Genomic DNA, 16,065 nt, shown 5'->3' with positions numbered 1-16,065 from the left:
TACTCCTCTCAGCTACATGCACCAGTCTCCTGACTACAAAGAAGAAACCAGAACACCCAAGTACCATTGATAATTTTTGCTCCTTTTCCTTGTGTTATGACAGCACAGAATCACAGCTCATTTGAATGTACTGGCCTATGATATGACTATTATCCTAGGGGCTACAGGGGCTTTTCAGTGTTACACAGTTCGTTCTTCTATGGGTTAAGTTTATAGGTTAAGTTTTTTGCTTCTGTAACTCACTGCAAGTGCAGTCCATTAAGTTTAATGGAATGCCTTTATGGCTACAGGTTTAGAATCCTGACTTAGCAGCAGGCAGCTAATTTTTCTCTGTACAACTCCAATTTATCTGATTTTTACGTGCTCTGAAACAATGCTCCACCAGAGAGGACAAGACTAAGATAGTGGCTTGAAATAACAGAAAAGAATACCAACAAAAGGGGTTTACTGGCTGAACTCACCTTTCACAAAAATCTATTGTGGTCCATTTTCATATATAATTTAAACACTTAAGTGGTCTCTTTTGTTGTCTGCGTTAAGCGAACTTGTTTCCTTCTAAACGCTGCTGAAAAAAATATATTCAATTGGTTGTATGTATGCTTGTGTGTATGCTCTCTCAGATTTCCAGAGGAAAACAGTTTGGAGAGGAGGAATCAAATTTATTAGTGCTGAGGAAGCTGGATACTAGTTCTACTGAATGGGTTTTATTCTCCAGCTGAAGAGGTGTCTAAAGGACAAACAAACAGCGACTTGAACTGTGTGTTGCTCTGGTTGGTTAGTTTTTCCACACATTAAAAAAAAAAAAAATAGAACAAGGGTTCCTTAAATTTCTCTTCTGTAAAGATGCGTCCTTCCTGCGTTCCTTCAATGTGGCGTTTTTTACAAATCCATAAATTCTGATGTCATTATACTAAATGTGATGAACAAATAATAGATAAACATTATGGCTTTGTCCTAACTATAATAATTTTGTATTTTTGTTTATGCAGCAATCTCCATTCAAAGATTTCAAAGATGCAGCTGTAACTGAAAGCTCTCTCCATTTCATTCTCCCTATTTCATTTATGAGGCAATTTAATTGCCATGAGGTTAACAAGCAGTAGGCTCATGGCAGAACAGTTCTCCTGATTGCCAGGAATGTTCTCCAACTACTCATCCTTGCTGCTTTACACAGTTCATGACAGCTTACACAGAAAAGAAGCATCAAGGATTTCTGTGTAGTCAGTGTTCAGTCATTCAGTAGACAGTCTAATAATTCTTAGGTAGATTATACTCAGCCATAATAATCTCTAGAGTAATTAGGAGAACAGACTTAGTCATGTAAGCGAGCATAATATGGGCAATGTATGTGGTGTGTTATAGGATATAATTTAAAACTCCTTTTAAATTGCACCTGCTCTTTTCTTTTGCTATCTTTCCACTTCTCAGAAGCGAGTTGTCTATGACGTGGTTCATCCTTGATGTAATTCCAGAGCAAGGAATTTGGGTTGTTTTCTTTAAGTGAAGTTATTACAATTAAACTGGTATAAAGTCCTCAGCTTTTCAGTATTGATTCGAATGATTCAAATCACCAGTCAGGTGATTTGAATTACAGTCAGGTATTTTAAGTAGGAGGTATCCAACCTTTTTTGCTATTGTGCAACACCTTGAACTATAATTCTGATTACAGCGAACAGATCAGCACAGGAAATCAAAGGTAGTCTGTAATACATGATGGATGATCTTTATTATCAAGAGCTCCATTAAGCTATTGCTTAGCCCTGTGTTTTAATCAAGAGCATTAAACCTAAGTGGTGACTTCCATATTAGTCCCTATTCAGGTTACTGATGTACTCCAAGAAAGGTGCAGATGGCGTTGCATTTTTCATTCACTGAGATTTAAACTGTGAACAGCAATTATTATTATTTTTTTGTTACTAATGAAGTTGCAACTTCTGGTCTCCATGGTGTCTAAAGCTTACCCATAATTTCTGAACCCACGCAGTCTCATGGATCCACGTTGCTTGAGGTGGTGAGAAGAAATTACTGTCTCTGTATACGGTTCCAGAATTTATCCTTCTAAATTTTATTCCCATATGAAGTCCTGTATAAAGAACCTGTCTGCCTTTTTGTCTTTCCTTTGTCATATTGAACTAGATCTACTGGTCTACTGAGCAGTGTGATATTCAAATGTCTTGATTCCCACCACAAAGGAGTGAGTGACTTGTACTAATTGAAGTTGAGTGTGACTGCTGCTCCTGTGACTTTTGTGGTGATTCATTCTGCAGATCTGTTAAGCTGGCGTGGACCATGTTAATGATTCTGGCTACTGAAAAGAGATAGGAACTGCTTTAGTAGGGGGACTGGGCTAGATGATCTCAAGAGGTACTTTCCAAACCATATGATTCTGTGAAGTGTCCCGAGGAATCCAGCTCTGACCACAGAATTGCTGCCACCCATGATGTGCACCCTACTGCTGCACATCATGACAAGGAACTTGTCAGCATTACGTTCTGCTTGCTGAAAGCATAAAACCTGTGATAGGAGACAATAGTGAGAATAAACCTCTTAATCTTGGGCATTATGATCTTCTATAGATTTCTGTATTTTCTGTGCCTTCCCCAGATTCTACACTGCTACACAAGCCTCCTCGCATCTTTGCTTCTTCCCACTCTTAGGCTGGAAAGCTCTAGTTGTTAATGCTCTTTGTTCTGCCATTTGCCTCATCCTTGTCTTTCTGTCCTTCTTTCCAGCTGCCTTTCAGCCTTTCCATTCTCCTACCAAATATGGCAGCCCCTTCTGTGTAATGAAGGTCTGGGCTGGAGATGCCATTGGCAGAGCAATGTGGCTCCTACTGCCTCAGTCAGGGATGGTTTGGCAGACAGGGCAAGTTATCTGATCCCTGTGCTGAGGATGAGGCAGGCTGTGCCCTGTACTGAGCCTCAGAGGGATGGATGCTCAGGGCCGTGGAGCTGGCAGGTCCTCAGGGTTCAGTTTCTGGAGGGGTGACAGCCCACTGTGCCACGTCCCTTGAGGCCAGCCGAGAAGCCCCGATCTCGAGGCCATCCTCCCATCTTCAAGTTTGGGAGCCACGCGAAGGGCGAGGACGTGTGGGCCACTCTGTGCCCAAGCACACCCAGCGCGGCCAACTCTTCCAGGCGCCATTTTCACGGCCTCTCCGTGGCGCTGGCGGGATCCCCGGGGGCGGCCGCGAGGAGCCGCTGCGCTCCCTCACACGGGGGCGTGGGGAGACCGCCGTTACCACAGGGCCGGCGCTGAGGGCAGAACCGAGAGCGCTGGCCGCCGTGGCAGCGGGACTGCGAAGCGCGGAGCCCAGCCCGCTGCGGGGCCGCACAACCGCCGCGTCCTCCGCAGTCGCCGCAGTCGGCCGGGACTCGCCGCGCGGAGCGGTTCGGGCGGCGGCTGCGCGCGCAGGGAAGGGGGGAGACCGTCAGGGGCCGTCGCTATCGCCAGGTTGAGGTGGAGCGGAGCGCCAGGTGCGTAACGGTGCGGGATCGCCGCGGGCAGCGTTCGATGGAGCGGGGGGGCGGGCGTGGTGGGCAGCAACCTGCCGGGCGCGGCGGGTGGGAGGGATGGAGGCGGCGGCGGCCCCGCTTCTCCCCAGCCCACCGCCGTTCCCCGGGGCCGGTTCCCCAGAGGCTCCGCGCACCTGCCGCGGGGCTGTGGAACATGGCTGCCTCGGCTACCCCTCGCCACCCCGCTCGGTGCTACTCCGCTGTCCCTCGCCCTCCGGCTGACAGCAGGGCTCTCCGGTGCCCGCTTTCCCCTGGCTGCCCTCTCTGCTGGCTGCTTCCCTTCTGTTTTTTAAGCAAGCAGTAGCTTGCCGTTTCCCCTGCTCCCCTCCCTCCCCCGCCCTTCTTTTCCTGAAGGTGCCTTTTCGCGTGGTCACCTTGGAATGTAGCCGCCCCGGTGCCGTTTCTAGGCGCGCTGCTGCTCTCAGGTGGGTGCGCGATGCTTTCGCTTGCACAAACGGCTCCGTGCGGTGTCTGCAAAGCTGAGCTCTTGATTCATGCTGCTCTGTGATTGACCTGCCTTAAATGAAGTTGTTTTCTCCGGTACTGATAATTAGGGAGGAGAAAAAGGTCCTATTACAGCAGTATCCCAAGCAGGAGAGAGCTTTTTTAGGCCCTGAGCCTATGAGTGCGCATATGTGTAAATCCATCAGCGTGAAAAATCTCCTTAGCGCTGTGGGTGAAGCTGTCCATGCCTGTAAAACATGGAACTTTAAATGCAGTGATCATGGAGAAGGGATTGTGTTGCAGTAGAGTCGGTAAATTCTGTGATCCAAGCAGGCTGTGTGTGTTAGATTTACTCAGCAGTTCAGGAGGTACTAACTACATGAACTTGTGGGAAGTTGCATCCATTATAGGCCATTACCATTTATACTGTTGGTCTAAAAGCTGCTATAGATTTATGAACTTAAAGCATCTCTGAGCATGCAGTTCTGTTTGTAATGTGCACCCTGAACCCTCCAACCAAACAAGCAGAAACCTCAGAACAAATCTTCTCATATATTTTTGTGAACCTGGTCTCTGTGAACCCATCATGGAACTTCAGCCTTTGTTCATCTCCTATCAGAGAAAATCAAGCCATTCATGGTGCTATAAACTTTCCCAAGCAGTTTAGGTCCCAGAGTTTATGTAGGCAGTCTGAAAACACAGATGTAATATTGAAGCAAATGTGGCTGATGGAAAGAAATCCTTTATTGACACAAGGAGGGTTTGTGCTCCCCAAAATAGCATTTCTGATGCTGGGAGATTGAGATTCTTCTGGAAGATATTTGTAACCTTTGTTTTCCTGCTATAGTAGGATGTGGTTTAAGTTGCATTTGCTTACTCTTGCTGAGTTTATTTTTGGTGAAGGGTACTGATTTGTTCCATCCACCCTCCCTTCAAAAGTCAACCGTGTGTGCTTTATGCAGCTTGCATGTGGGAAGGTGTGCTAGTTTGTGCTAGAAGCTTCTAGTGAGAATTCCCTTGTTCGTTACGGGCTTAAAGATTTGTGGAACTGGACACTGTCCCTGTCGTGTTCTAGCTTTTTCTTCATGTAAAGTCAGTAGATGGAGAAATTGCATGGAATTGGGGTCTATGCCTGTCACTCCGAGGTACCCAGGTGGCTGGCTTCTGCCAGAGGGTATTTTATTATGTGGTAACTTTTACAAACTCTGTTGCTGGCGTTGCAGCATTTGCTCTTGTTTTGAGTTATATTTTAATCAAAACTGAGACTTCCGACAAGGCACTCGGATGCTTTTTATTTTACCCCTTGTTAACACCACAATGTTGCTAATTTGAAAGGACTGCCAGTCAGCGCACATCAGCCAGTTCTGTGTGGAGGTGGACGTCCCTTCCTGTGCTAGATCAGGACTTCACTGAACAGCACAAGTGGATTCTGTAAAGAGGGAGAACCACCCTGATAGATACTGTGCATCAGTAACACCATCTCACAGTGAACTTTTGTGCTGTACAAAGACCCTTTGGATGCCAGCAGATCCTAACTACTCTCCCTGCCTGAATGACAGAAGCCAAAAACTTGTGCAAGAAAACAAGTCCTTCCCGACCAAAAGGAGAGTCGCAAATATGACCCTAGGTCTCAGGCTGGAATAGCAGCTACAAAGGAATATAGTTCTGTATCTGCTTGGAGACTTAATTAAATGCACTGACATCCACTCAGTGAAGAGTTGGTATAAATAATGAATTTTCCCTGTGTGCACAGCCTGTAATGGAAATGAAATTGAAATCTGTTGTCTTCTGGATGGCTGACCCTAATTTGTTTTTAAATAGAAATAGTTTTCATCAATGTAATGTGAATTACTTGAGGCAAAAAATAAGATCCTATTTGCTTTTGAAAGATGTCTACTATGACAGGATGGTCAAGGGCTTATTAGACAATAAAATAGAACTGGTTGGTCGGGGACTGCAAACTTCCTAAATGGCTGAAATCTTACCATATGTTAGGACTGTAAATGCTGAAGAGTTATGTCAGTATATAATTTGCTATGTAGATATAAAAAATCTGACTGCAGTCATCAGGATCATCTCAAATTTTCTCCACATACAGCAAGAGAAATGTTTTCAATTCCTTTCAGGCCTATTGTGCATTTGTTCAGTAAAATGACCAAAGGGGGTGTGCTGTGTGGGAAAGCTTTGAAATGCAGCTAGATTTTATGCCTGTGTAGGGGATTGCTAGATCTTATAAGTAATAAAAGTGAAGCTGCTGGAGAAAATGGTCATCCCAAACCTCTGACTAGAAATTTGAGGCTTTGCTCGTATTTTCCAAAATGCGGTAGTTCATTCTGATGTAGTTAATGAGAATTTTTCAGCATGTAGATAGTGTACAAGGAGAACGACTGACTAGAGAGACAGAAGTTGAGCTTGGTTTGCAAAATTTCAACTGCTGCTAACTCCTCTTAGATACCTTCTCAGACAGCTGGAGAGACAGGCAATCAAAGTTGAGTTACAGTTCTATAGGACGTGGCACCTTTGAGTGGTAAATTTGTGCCACCGTGTGTCACCATGATGAGGAAAGAGTCAAACAGTTTGACTAATAATGAAACATCCAAACCATAGGAACACACAGATCTGGCACGGTTTTGTGCTTCATATTCAGGAACGGTCTCTGCTTTTCTAATTTCTTAATGAATGCAACCTTCCTCTTTCCTGGTAACTCAGTCTTTAAAACTGTCCAAATTGTCAATTTGAAAAAATAACATTTCAGTGTCTCCTACGATGGGAACAATATTATTACTGTGCCTTTCAGATTGCTGTCTTTGTTCTGTGCCTGAAGCTGAATGAATTTTGTTTTTCATTTCTGTTTTTGGAAACATTGCTTTTCTGCAGGATGCAGAGATCACATGTCTGTGCATAAGATGCTAGGCTTGATTTGTAATGGAAATTCAAGCTTGTCTCAGGCACAGGAAGCATTTTATTGTGAAGGTTGAAGTATTGGTTCAAAACCAACAGCTAAACTACAGAGTTTTCACAATTGAGACTGATCTTCCTCCTGCCACCCCATTAAGAACATGGGTGAGGTAAGAGGACGTAATGTATGGCACGTTTGATATATTCTTTCCTTCCCAATGAGAGATCATTAATCCAAATTTGAGGAATGCTGTTCAGGTGCTGCCTCTGAGTGTTTAATTGCGAAAGTTTGCTGCAGATTAGGTGACCTGTCCTTTCTGGTAGCAATGAAAACAGGCTTACCGGAATCTTTAAACATTACTGAATAGTTCAGAAGTATTAGCACAGCTGGGCTTCCGTTTTATAAGAGCACAAAATACAGTGAGGAAAAGTCATGCTTTAGTCACATAAACAAGCTGCATGTCTTTGTGAAAGGCTTAATATGCTCTCTGGAGTTTAGAGGCAGCTCAAATACCTTTTGCAATTTAAATATTAAAGAAAACATTGACATAACCAGAATGCATTCAGAACTTATCAGTAAAAGTTTAGCAGCCTCTGTGTTTTTGGTATCCAAAGCACCTCTCCCAGACCAACTTTAATTCCAAGAAACTATAGAAGTGAGAGTGGGGGAAAATAGTCCATATGATTATTAAAATTGCTGTGAAGGTCTGAGATGAAATCCTAGTGCTAATTCTCTCAGCCCTGTTTTTCTGGGTACAGGCTTGAAAAGATGTTGACCACCTCTGGAGATGACACTGAATTATCAAGGACAGTCACCGGCCTCCTTGAAAAACAGGGCATTAAGAGGAGTTCATCTGTACGGCGTAATAGTTATATCAACAAAACTCTTGGAGACAAACAGAAAATGTTTGAAGAGAGTCTGTGGTAGTGTCTGTGATTGTTTGAAGAGCGTCTTGGGCTGCCAAGATGGTAAAGGACTGGGAGCATCTCTCCCGTGAGGAGAGACTGAGAGCTGGGACTGCTCAGCCTGAAGAAGAGGAGGCTGAGGGGGATCTCAGCAGTGCATATAAATACGTGCAGGGAGGATGCAAAGAGGACAGAGCCGTGCTGTTTTCAGTGGTGCCTAGTGCCAGTACAAGGGTTGATGGGCACAAAGTGGAACACAGAAGGCAGCATCTGAACATTAGGAAACGCTCCTGTACTGCACGGATGATTCAGCACTGACGCAGGCTGCCCAGAGGCTGTGGGATCTCCTCCTTGGAGATCTCCAAAAGCCACCTGAATGTAGACCTGGGCACCCTGCTCTGGGTGTCCCTGCTGGAGCGGCCCTTGGACAGATGGACACAGAGGTGTGCACCGACCTCAGGTGTTCTGTGAAATGCGTGAGAATGAGAATGAGGACAACCTGAAGAGGAACGAAGGAAAAGGGAAAGGAAGCAGGAAAGTAAAAATCTCCTGCTTAGATACATAGCTGCTAGCAAACTGCTTCAGTTGCGTGAAGTGCGTGAATCAGTAGTGTTCTGAACAAACTTGGGTTGTGGGTGTATTAGAGAAACTGCTGTCCTTGTTGTATTTAAAATTAACCAAGTGAGGTTCTATGCTCCCTAGCAAAGTGAGTAGGTTTAAGTTGTAGCAGACTGCTTCCCTCTTTAGAAACAGAATTTAAGATCCCAGTGGGGACTTTCAGGATAATTGGGTGTTCAGTATAGGGCTGTAACATTTAGCTTGTGGTGTTTAACTGTTATATGCAGCCCTGTGTGGAATGTAATGTGTTATAGAGTGTTACAAAGTAGCTTACTCCCCAGTTCATACTGTTACCAAAATGGTAATTTGTTTCAGTAACTGTTGGTAAAGTTAAACAAATAAAAAACCTTATGGGTAAAAAATGACCCCATTTTATGCCAAGTAGGACTTCAGGATTTTATAGAGCATTAGATACTTACAGATTTTTAATTGTTTTCCCTACCTACTCAGTCTGAAGGTACGTAAAAGTCTTACTTGTATACCTTAGACATTCCTTTGCTTCCTATGGCATACCTGGCCATATATTTGGTATATAAGTAGAACAGTATGTAAGAAAACTTGTACTGTGTATCACTTTATACATCCAGCAGCACAGAAGGAAGGTTAGCGTCTTTCAGCTGCCTCAGTGTATCTCAAATAGACCCACTTAGTTTGTGTTTAGAATAAAAGAAAATTCTTTTGCTTACTGATATCTACTATAAGCCTGCAAGTTGTTGAAGATTTTAGCTGGTCTGGCAAAACATCAGAAGTCAAATTTAGAGCGCTGAGTGATGACTTATCTGAGTGTAGATGTGAACTCTTAAGGTTTGTTGGAAAGCAGTTAAATTGACATCATCAACATAGCAAAATTAGTGTACGTTCTTGGAATAATTCATGATTTATACAGAGCAAAATACTAAATTGCTTCATTAGTGATGCAGTTTGGGCAAATCCCAACATGTTGTATTTCAGTTTAATCACAGTGCTCTGATGACTCATAACCAGTGAGAATGGCAAATTAAAGTGGGGCTTTGTCTTCATGCCTATCTGCAAGGCACCTGTGTGCAACTCAAAATGTGCATTGTGCCAGTAAGACCCAGTACAAGTCTGTAGGTAGGTGTCCTCCACTAGGTGCATTTTTACCAGCTGAAGTCATTCCAGCTTATAGCTGCACAACCCTCCTCAGTGGTCTGAACTCTGCCTGTAAAGAGGGGCTTGTTAGTGCAACTTAGTGCATTTTCATCTTAGCTGGCTGGTTATTCTTGTATAAAACCTTACCTAAATTAAAAGGTTGCATGAGTTCCCTACAGTTTGTCAGCCCTCATCGTGTTGGCAGGGGATGCCTTTAGCACAATGTCTTCTCTTGGTGATATTTTTTTTTTTCAAAGCTGAGCGTGTGTATGATCTGTTCATGGTTTATAGATGAACTCTTAAGTGTTTTCTTCATAAACAATTGCCATTCAATGGGTTATAGCCTTTATCCAAAAGGCATTCTTTCTTTGGTTTAACACTGGAAGCCTGCTACTCTGTCTGAAAAACATGTTCTCAAATGGTACTATTTAGAAGAAAGTATGTGTCAAATTTGAATAATGTACAAAAAGAACTTTGCACATCTCCCTCCCAATGCGTATAACATTCTTTCAAATAAATTAGTAGCCATTTTGTGGAAAGTTTTGATTGTGTAAGTTGTGTCTAATGTATCAAAATATGTGCAGATGTTTTTACCTGTTCAGGATATTATGGAAGGAGAAGAGGAATATATCTGTTCATTTTTGCAGGAGGAAATTTCAGATGCAAGGGTAAGATCTATGAAACGATCTGAGACGTTGGCATTGAGTGCTATTTTAACAAGCACTGAACACCCCACCTTTTTCTTCTGGTGTGTGTCAAGAGGTGCAGTGAAGGGGAAAAAACTCAGTTATAGCAGTGTACACAAGACCAGCTACAGTGGTGTCATAGTCCTGAGACCTTTTACATTTTTTTTGTGAATAACTGTCATTAAGAACACCTAAAATGTTTGTGCTACCGTGTAAGCATTTTAAAGAATATTCATATTAGCCTGCATAAACAACTAAACTGCAATCAATTAACTTTAGGCAAAAGCAACAATGCAGACAAAGCACGGAGGAAATAAAGTGCCATTAGTGCTTCAGTCTCTCTGATCTGAGTAGATGAATTGACAGACAGTTGTTATAATTGTGCTATATCTTTGTTCTTTTTCCAGTTGCACCATTGTCCTCCCTCAGGAATCCCTCAAACATGTTTTTTTCTCTCTCTGGCTTTCTTGCTCTCTTTCTCTCTCTCTCTTTTTTTTTTTTTTAATTTATTTTTATTTTTTTTAATTTTGAACTGCATGAGAGCAGTGAGAGTAAATTAAAATTCTTCTGTGTCTCTGCACTTGTCTGAGTCAGCGGTATACAATCTAGGTCATATGTTCCCAAACAGCTCTGATGCAGAATATCTTCTTTCCTTCCATGGGGACTAAGTGGTTTCATTAAGGTACAGTCATCATGTCTTTTCTCCTCCTCTATATGCCTTCACGAGGCCTGGGTAAAACACGTCTGAAAATCGCTACAGTTCTTTTTATTGAACCCAAATGAGCCTCCTCTGAGCTGACATCATCTTCCACTATCATTACATAATCAACTGACAATTAGAGGAGATATGTTGTCTCTTAGCTGCAGCAAATCATCGTAGAATTAATGATTCTCTAATGTACGAAAATACAAATGAGACAAATATCAATTTTAACTCTTTTCTTTTATAGGATGGCCGAAGCTCCTCCAAGTTACTGTTTTGTAGCCTTTCCCCCATGTTCCAAAGATGGGCTGGTGGTGTTTGGAAAGAACTCTGCACGGCCTAGGGATGAAGTACAAGAGGTGGTCTACTTTGCTGCTGCAACTCACGATCCGGGAAGTAAAGTTGAGGTAAGGGTGAACTGCTACATTGCAGCAATGACAAATGAATATTATCAAAATAAATGAATGATGCTTATTTTCTTGTCAGATTATGGAATCCTTGTTCTCTTTGTTCAAACCTCTCTTGAGTAGGGGAAGATGACATTTCTGAAAGTTCTGAAAGTGGAATTTGGAATGTAATATTTTTGATGTTGTCGTTCAGCTGAGGAAATGTCCATGACCTGCACTTTTTCCAGCAGACAGGCTGAATTGTTCACATCTCAGAAAACTGCACTATGTAGCCTATGAGAGAGGAGAAATGAAAGGGTAAGCTAGACATAAAAGGGCTAAGAAAAGGGAAAACAAAGCGGGAAGGAGGAGGGGCAAGTGTGTAGTGAAGGTGAAATGAAGAGACTGAGGCAGCAGAAGGAAAGACAAGGATTAGTGGGGGTGACTGTTTGAGCAGAGGACCTGCATCCATCTCTGTGGCTGTGCAGAAGGCTGAAGGCACTAAGTGGTCTACACCAGAAGGGTATCAGCAATCCCTACAGATCATTTATGGGTATCAGAGTTGTTACTTCCCCAGAAGAGATCCTAATGTCAGTGCCAGTTTAATTTTGTCTTTGAAGTGGGACCACTTCCAAATTTCAGAGAATGTGGTGCTGTTTGTCTTTCCAGCCGTTAATGTTCTTCTGATTTGTTTTGCTACTCACATGTAATGGTTTAATCTTGAATGTAAGGTAATCCCTTCCCCCTCTCAAAAAGCACTAACTGCTGCTTACTGCAGTGCTGTGTAAGTCGCACTGCAGTAGACCTGTGCTAGTAACAGAACACAAGTGTGACAATAAGACAGGAAAAAAACTGCAAAGTAGTTTTTTAGACAGCTTCTCCTTGCAGAACTGAAGATGGGAAAAAAAGCACTAATGTGGAGGAAAATTTTCTTAAGGGAAGTCTTTGTGTCCTCAAAGGAGAATAATTTTAAGAGCTTAATGTTGAAGTATTTATTTTAGAGTCTTTGCCCCATATCTTATCCTTCTCCATAAATTATAGAAATATTTTTTAAATGGAGGTAATGTTTGTTGCAGAGTGGAGCAGATGCAGCACTGGACAAGAGACCTTAATTGTGTTTAATTTCACTTTTCTGAAGGTTTGGGAGTAAGCCCTAATTAAATGGTTACTTTGGCCTCTTCTAGACTATGCTTAAGAGTACTGTGATTTACAAAACGTATGGGCTCCAGCTGCTTACCTAAATTCTTCCTGTTTCCTCTTAGCACAGTATAAAACATCTTCAGTTGCTCTGGGTGTAATGCTAAGTGCTTGCTTGCACTGCATCTTTATCACACTCAGCACTAAGTATTGTTAATGAGTGGGACTTTTTCCTGTTTAAACTAATGTGTGTTAGAGAAAGGTTAAAACAGTTATTGGTTTTAATTATTTTATTAGGTCTAAAGATTCTTTGGTGGCTTTGCACAGTCCTTTAGCTGTTTTCTTTCAGATAGACCTAAGCATACATTTACTTGCTAGTTTTTCTTTGATGTTCAAGATGTTTTTCCCACCTTCATAGACAAGTAATGCCTCCTACTTATTTTCATGGAAACTACAACAGATAGAGCACAGTAACACTATTTGATAGAGCAAATTCTTAGCTACAAAATGCTGTTTCTCAACATAGTCACCACCATTAGCTATGTGTTTCCTCTGGCAATGAACAAGAGCCTGCATACAGCACTCATAAACATCAGTATGACCATCTGGAACATGGCCTGTCTTTCATGTTGCTGTTGCCACTGCTGAAACACACCACCCACCGCCTCACTGTGCTGACATTCACTGTCTCCATAAATGTTGAACGTCTTCAGTGAATGTCAGTGGGTGCAATGTTTTCTGTATGGAGGAATCCAGTGACACACCTTTGCTTCATACACACTTCTATGTCAGCCACCAATCTGTCAGGCTGCCCCTCAGCTGCCATCTGTCACGGCAACAACATGCCATCGAATATTGGTGGGAAGGTTCAACCTCTACTGCTACAATGCCAGCATCCACCTCTGACATTGTGGGCTGACGTAATGAAATAGGAGGCATTGCTTTTGGAGCAGACCTTATATGTTAAGTTCAATCAGATGAATGAGTCTAGCAAATATCAATGTTGGAGAGTAATTCTCTTTAGAAATTGCCCTTGATGTTTTGCTGTTTCCTTAAACTAGTCACTTCAAAGGTTTTTCAAAAGGCCCTATAATAATTAATTTGGTAGGAACTGTGAGTGACTGAGTGCATTAATGAAAGTTCTACAATCAACGTTTCAGGCTGCTAGGTTTGATTCCAAATTCTGCTGTTGTATAAACTTAAGGACTCTGATTAATAAGAAGATAGCCATTTCAAGCATGCTAGCTCTTCATGACATCAGAAGAGGAATATGATCTTCAGTTTTTGCTGACTAGCTGAAATGTATGTGTATTTCTCCTAATACAGAACTACGTGGCTAACATGCTGCTCGTCTCATGATAAATGCTTACTTACCTGTATGCAGAGCTCGTGCAAAACGTATTAATTTCCTGTGTACTGTTAATTGGACCCTTAAAAGTTAAGAAAAGCTTTGGAGGGCTTGAATTCAGTTGCTTCATATTTTTGCCATGCAGAACTCTATCTACCTTTCAAGCAAATTTATTGAGCTGTCAGAGGTAATTAGCTAATATGGGGAGCGTAGAGGAATGTCAAATCTAGGTGTAGCCTTTGACATCATTTTTACTTTTTTCTTTAAAAGTTTTGAGAACTGCCAACTGTTCATTTACTGGTGTTTTGTTTTGGATTGCTATAGCTTTTCTTCTTCTTGTGTTCTATAAAATTAATTGAGCAGGTATGAGAGAGTTAAATGCGTGATGTTTTACGAAATGAGAAGTGTGATTAAGCTGTTTTATGCTACTGCTTCTCCTAAGCCAATAATCCTTTGTGCCTCTGACTAATACTTCTCTCTCACCCATACTTTTTTTTCCCCTAAATGAAAAGCTTTTCTCTACTGTACCTTTGTATTGGCTTCTTATGCTAGATGCATATCCTTTCGTGTCACTGGGCAGTGATGGTGGACTTGCTTTTCATTATATTCTACTCTTTACATGTAGTGTACTCCAATGTCTATCCCATTTTGAATGCTTTTCCATGGCTCCATCACTCATGTTCTGAACTTACAAGAGGTGGTTTGGAACATGGGTTACAAGACTCTCAAGAACTCATACATGGCTGCTTACAAGACTCTTAAGAACTCTGTGTCCTGTTTGTTCTGTGCTGCTCGTATTTCCAACTGTGATAACGTACAATATAACAAAAAATTGAATAGTAGTTCAGCTAGATCATTGCTGTAAAGGAATCTAGCAGGCTTTGTTACGTAGCTATCAGTGTGTGACAGCACCTTAAACAAGGAAAGATGGATGCTCAGTGAATGCTGCAAGTCATTTTAAGTTAGATCTTTGTGGCACAACCAACCAGGCAGTAACCCTGCATCTAACTAATCAGCATAATTCCTTCCCTCTATGTCAGCAGGTTCCCAAGACCCCGAACAAAGGGGCTTTTCATTATGGTCTATTCTCTGTGTGCGTGTGTGACAAGCTTTCAAAACTTTGTTCACATTTTGCATTGTTATTTTGCAGCAGCAAATGCTGATTGTTGCTCGTTGTAGTGGTCAGTATAGCAAACTTGTGTGCGCAGGTTAAAATATTGCTTCCTTAAACATAAATAAGGCCCTTCTTGGAATCCCTGTACTAAAAGTAAGTATTTTATCTTTTCTCAGTTGTGGATTTTCTTGTGTATTAGTGAGAATTTGTGTTGTATGACTTCTGAGATGCAAAACTCTGTCTTATTTTTAAGGCAGATTTTACTGACTAGATGTCTCTTGTTCTCTTGTAGCTTGTCACTTTGCTGTGCTTTTCTTTCTCCTGAAGAATTCTTGGGCTGATAACTTTTTTGTAGCTTAATTTTCTAGATTTTTTTTTTCTCTCTTAGCTCAACCTTCCTTCCTTATAATCTGCCCTTTTACCCGTGATTTGAAAATAGTCATGATTGCTTGCTAGAACACGGGTATACAAACTCCTCTATCTTCATATCATGTAACATCTTATCGGAGGAATGGAGTGAAGAAATTAAAAAGAATGGTCCACAAGAAAGTCTATCACACTGTGGAATATGCAAAGTTTTCTAATGAATTGGTATTAAACAGTCTTCTGGGCTTAAAGCCAGCCCTCTGTGGGGTAGGAGGAATTTCATGTTCTCTAAAAGTTTTTGGCACAGTTACGCCTTAGAGATGTGGGGGTTCTTTTTGGTGTAGGGTTTTTTTGTTTTTGGTTGGAGGGGAGTGGGATACTCCTCCCCTTGTTCTGAGTTTTCAGAGGAGAATTATAATTTCTTTTGCTGTGTATGACTCTGAGCACTGCAGACAAAAACTCACCTGAGGTTAACTATGGGGTCTGATTTGATGTTAGAAGGTGGATATAAAATTTGGAAAGTAGACTCTGACAATGTTTAGGTTGGCTTTGCATTACATGGAGATATCTCACTCTGTTTTTTGTAACATAAGACAGACATCCTGCCAGCGCTGCAGTCCAGTTGTGATATACTTTCATTCCCTCTTATACTGGCTGACTGGGGGGTTATCTGTGTTCTATCTGGGAGTAAGATGTTCAGAATCTGGTAATAGAAACCAAGCAGCGGCTGAATCTACTGAGAACTTGCTTTTGGGGAAACCTCCAGATCAGATTGGCAGTGCAACACGTGCAGTTGTGTCACTGCAGCTGTGAACTTAAACCTGGGTGTCCCAG

The 16,065-nt window shown here is 42.0% G+C and overlaps 1 protein-coding gene across 4 annotated transcripts in view; it reads left to right on the top strand.

The window, feature by feature from the left end:
* SCRN1 (secernin 1) overlaps positions 1,907-16,065 on the top strand; it is a 36,009-nt gene continuing 21,850 nt past the window's right edge. Inside the window, exons 1-2 of one of the 4 annotated variants that reach the window (XM_021388516.1) lie at positions 1,907-3,476; positions 11,128-11,287. In XM_021388516.1, the coding sequence (XP_021244191.1) occupies positions 11,129-11,287 (159 nt within the window). In that variant the 5' untranslated portion in view covers positions 1,907-3,476; position 11,128. Of the gene's footprint in view, positions 3,477-3,598; positions 3,941-10,093; positions 10,160-11,127; positions 11,288-14,904; positions 15,019-16,065 lie in introns of those variants that run through there. The other 3 variants (XM_021388517.1, XM_021388515.1, XM_021388518.1) reach the window with 3 other exon arrangements.

Source organism: Numida meleagris, chromosome 2 (genome assembly GCF_002078875.1).
Source record: "Numida meleagris isolate 19003 breed g44 Domestic line chromosome 2, NumMel1.0, whole genome shotgun sequence".
Classification (NCBI taxonomy): Eukaryota; Metazoa; Chordata; class Aves; order Galliformes; family Numididae; genus Numida; species Numida meleagris.
This window is presented reverse-complemented; position numbering and strand designations above follow the sequence as displayed.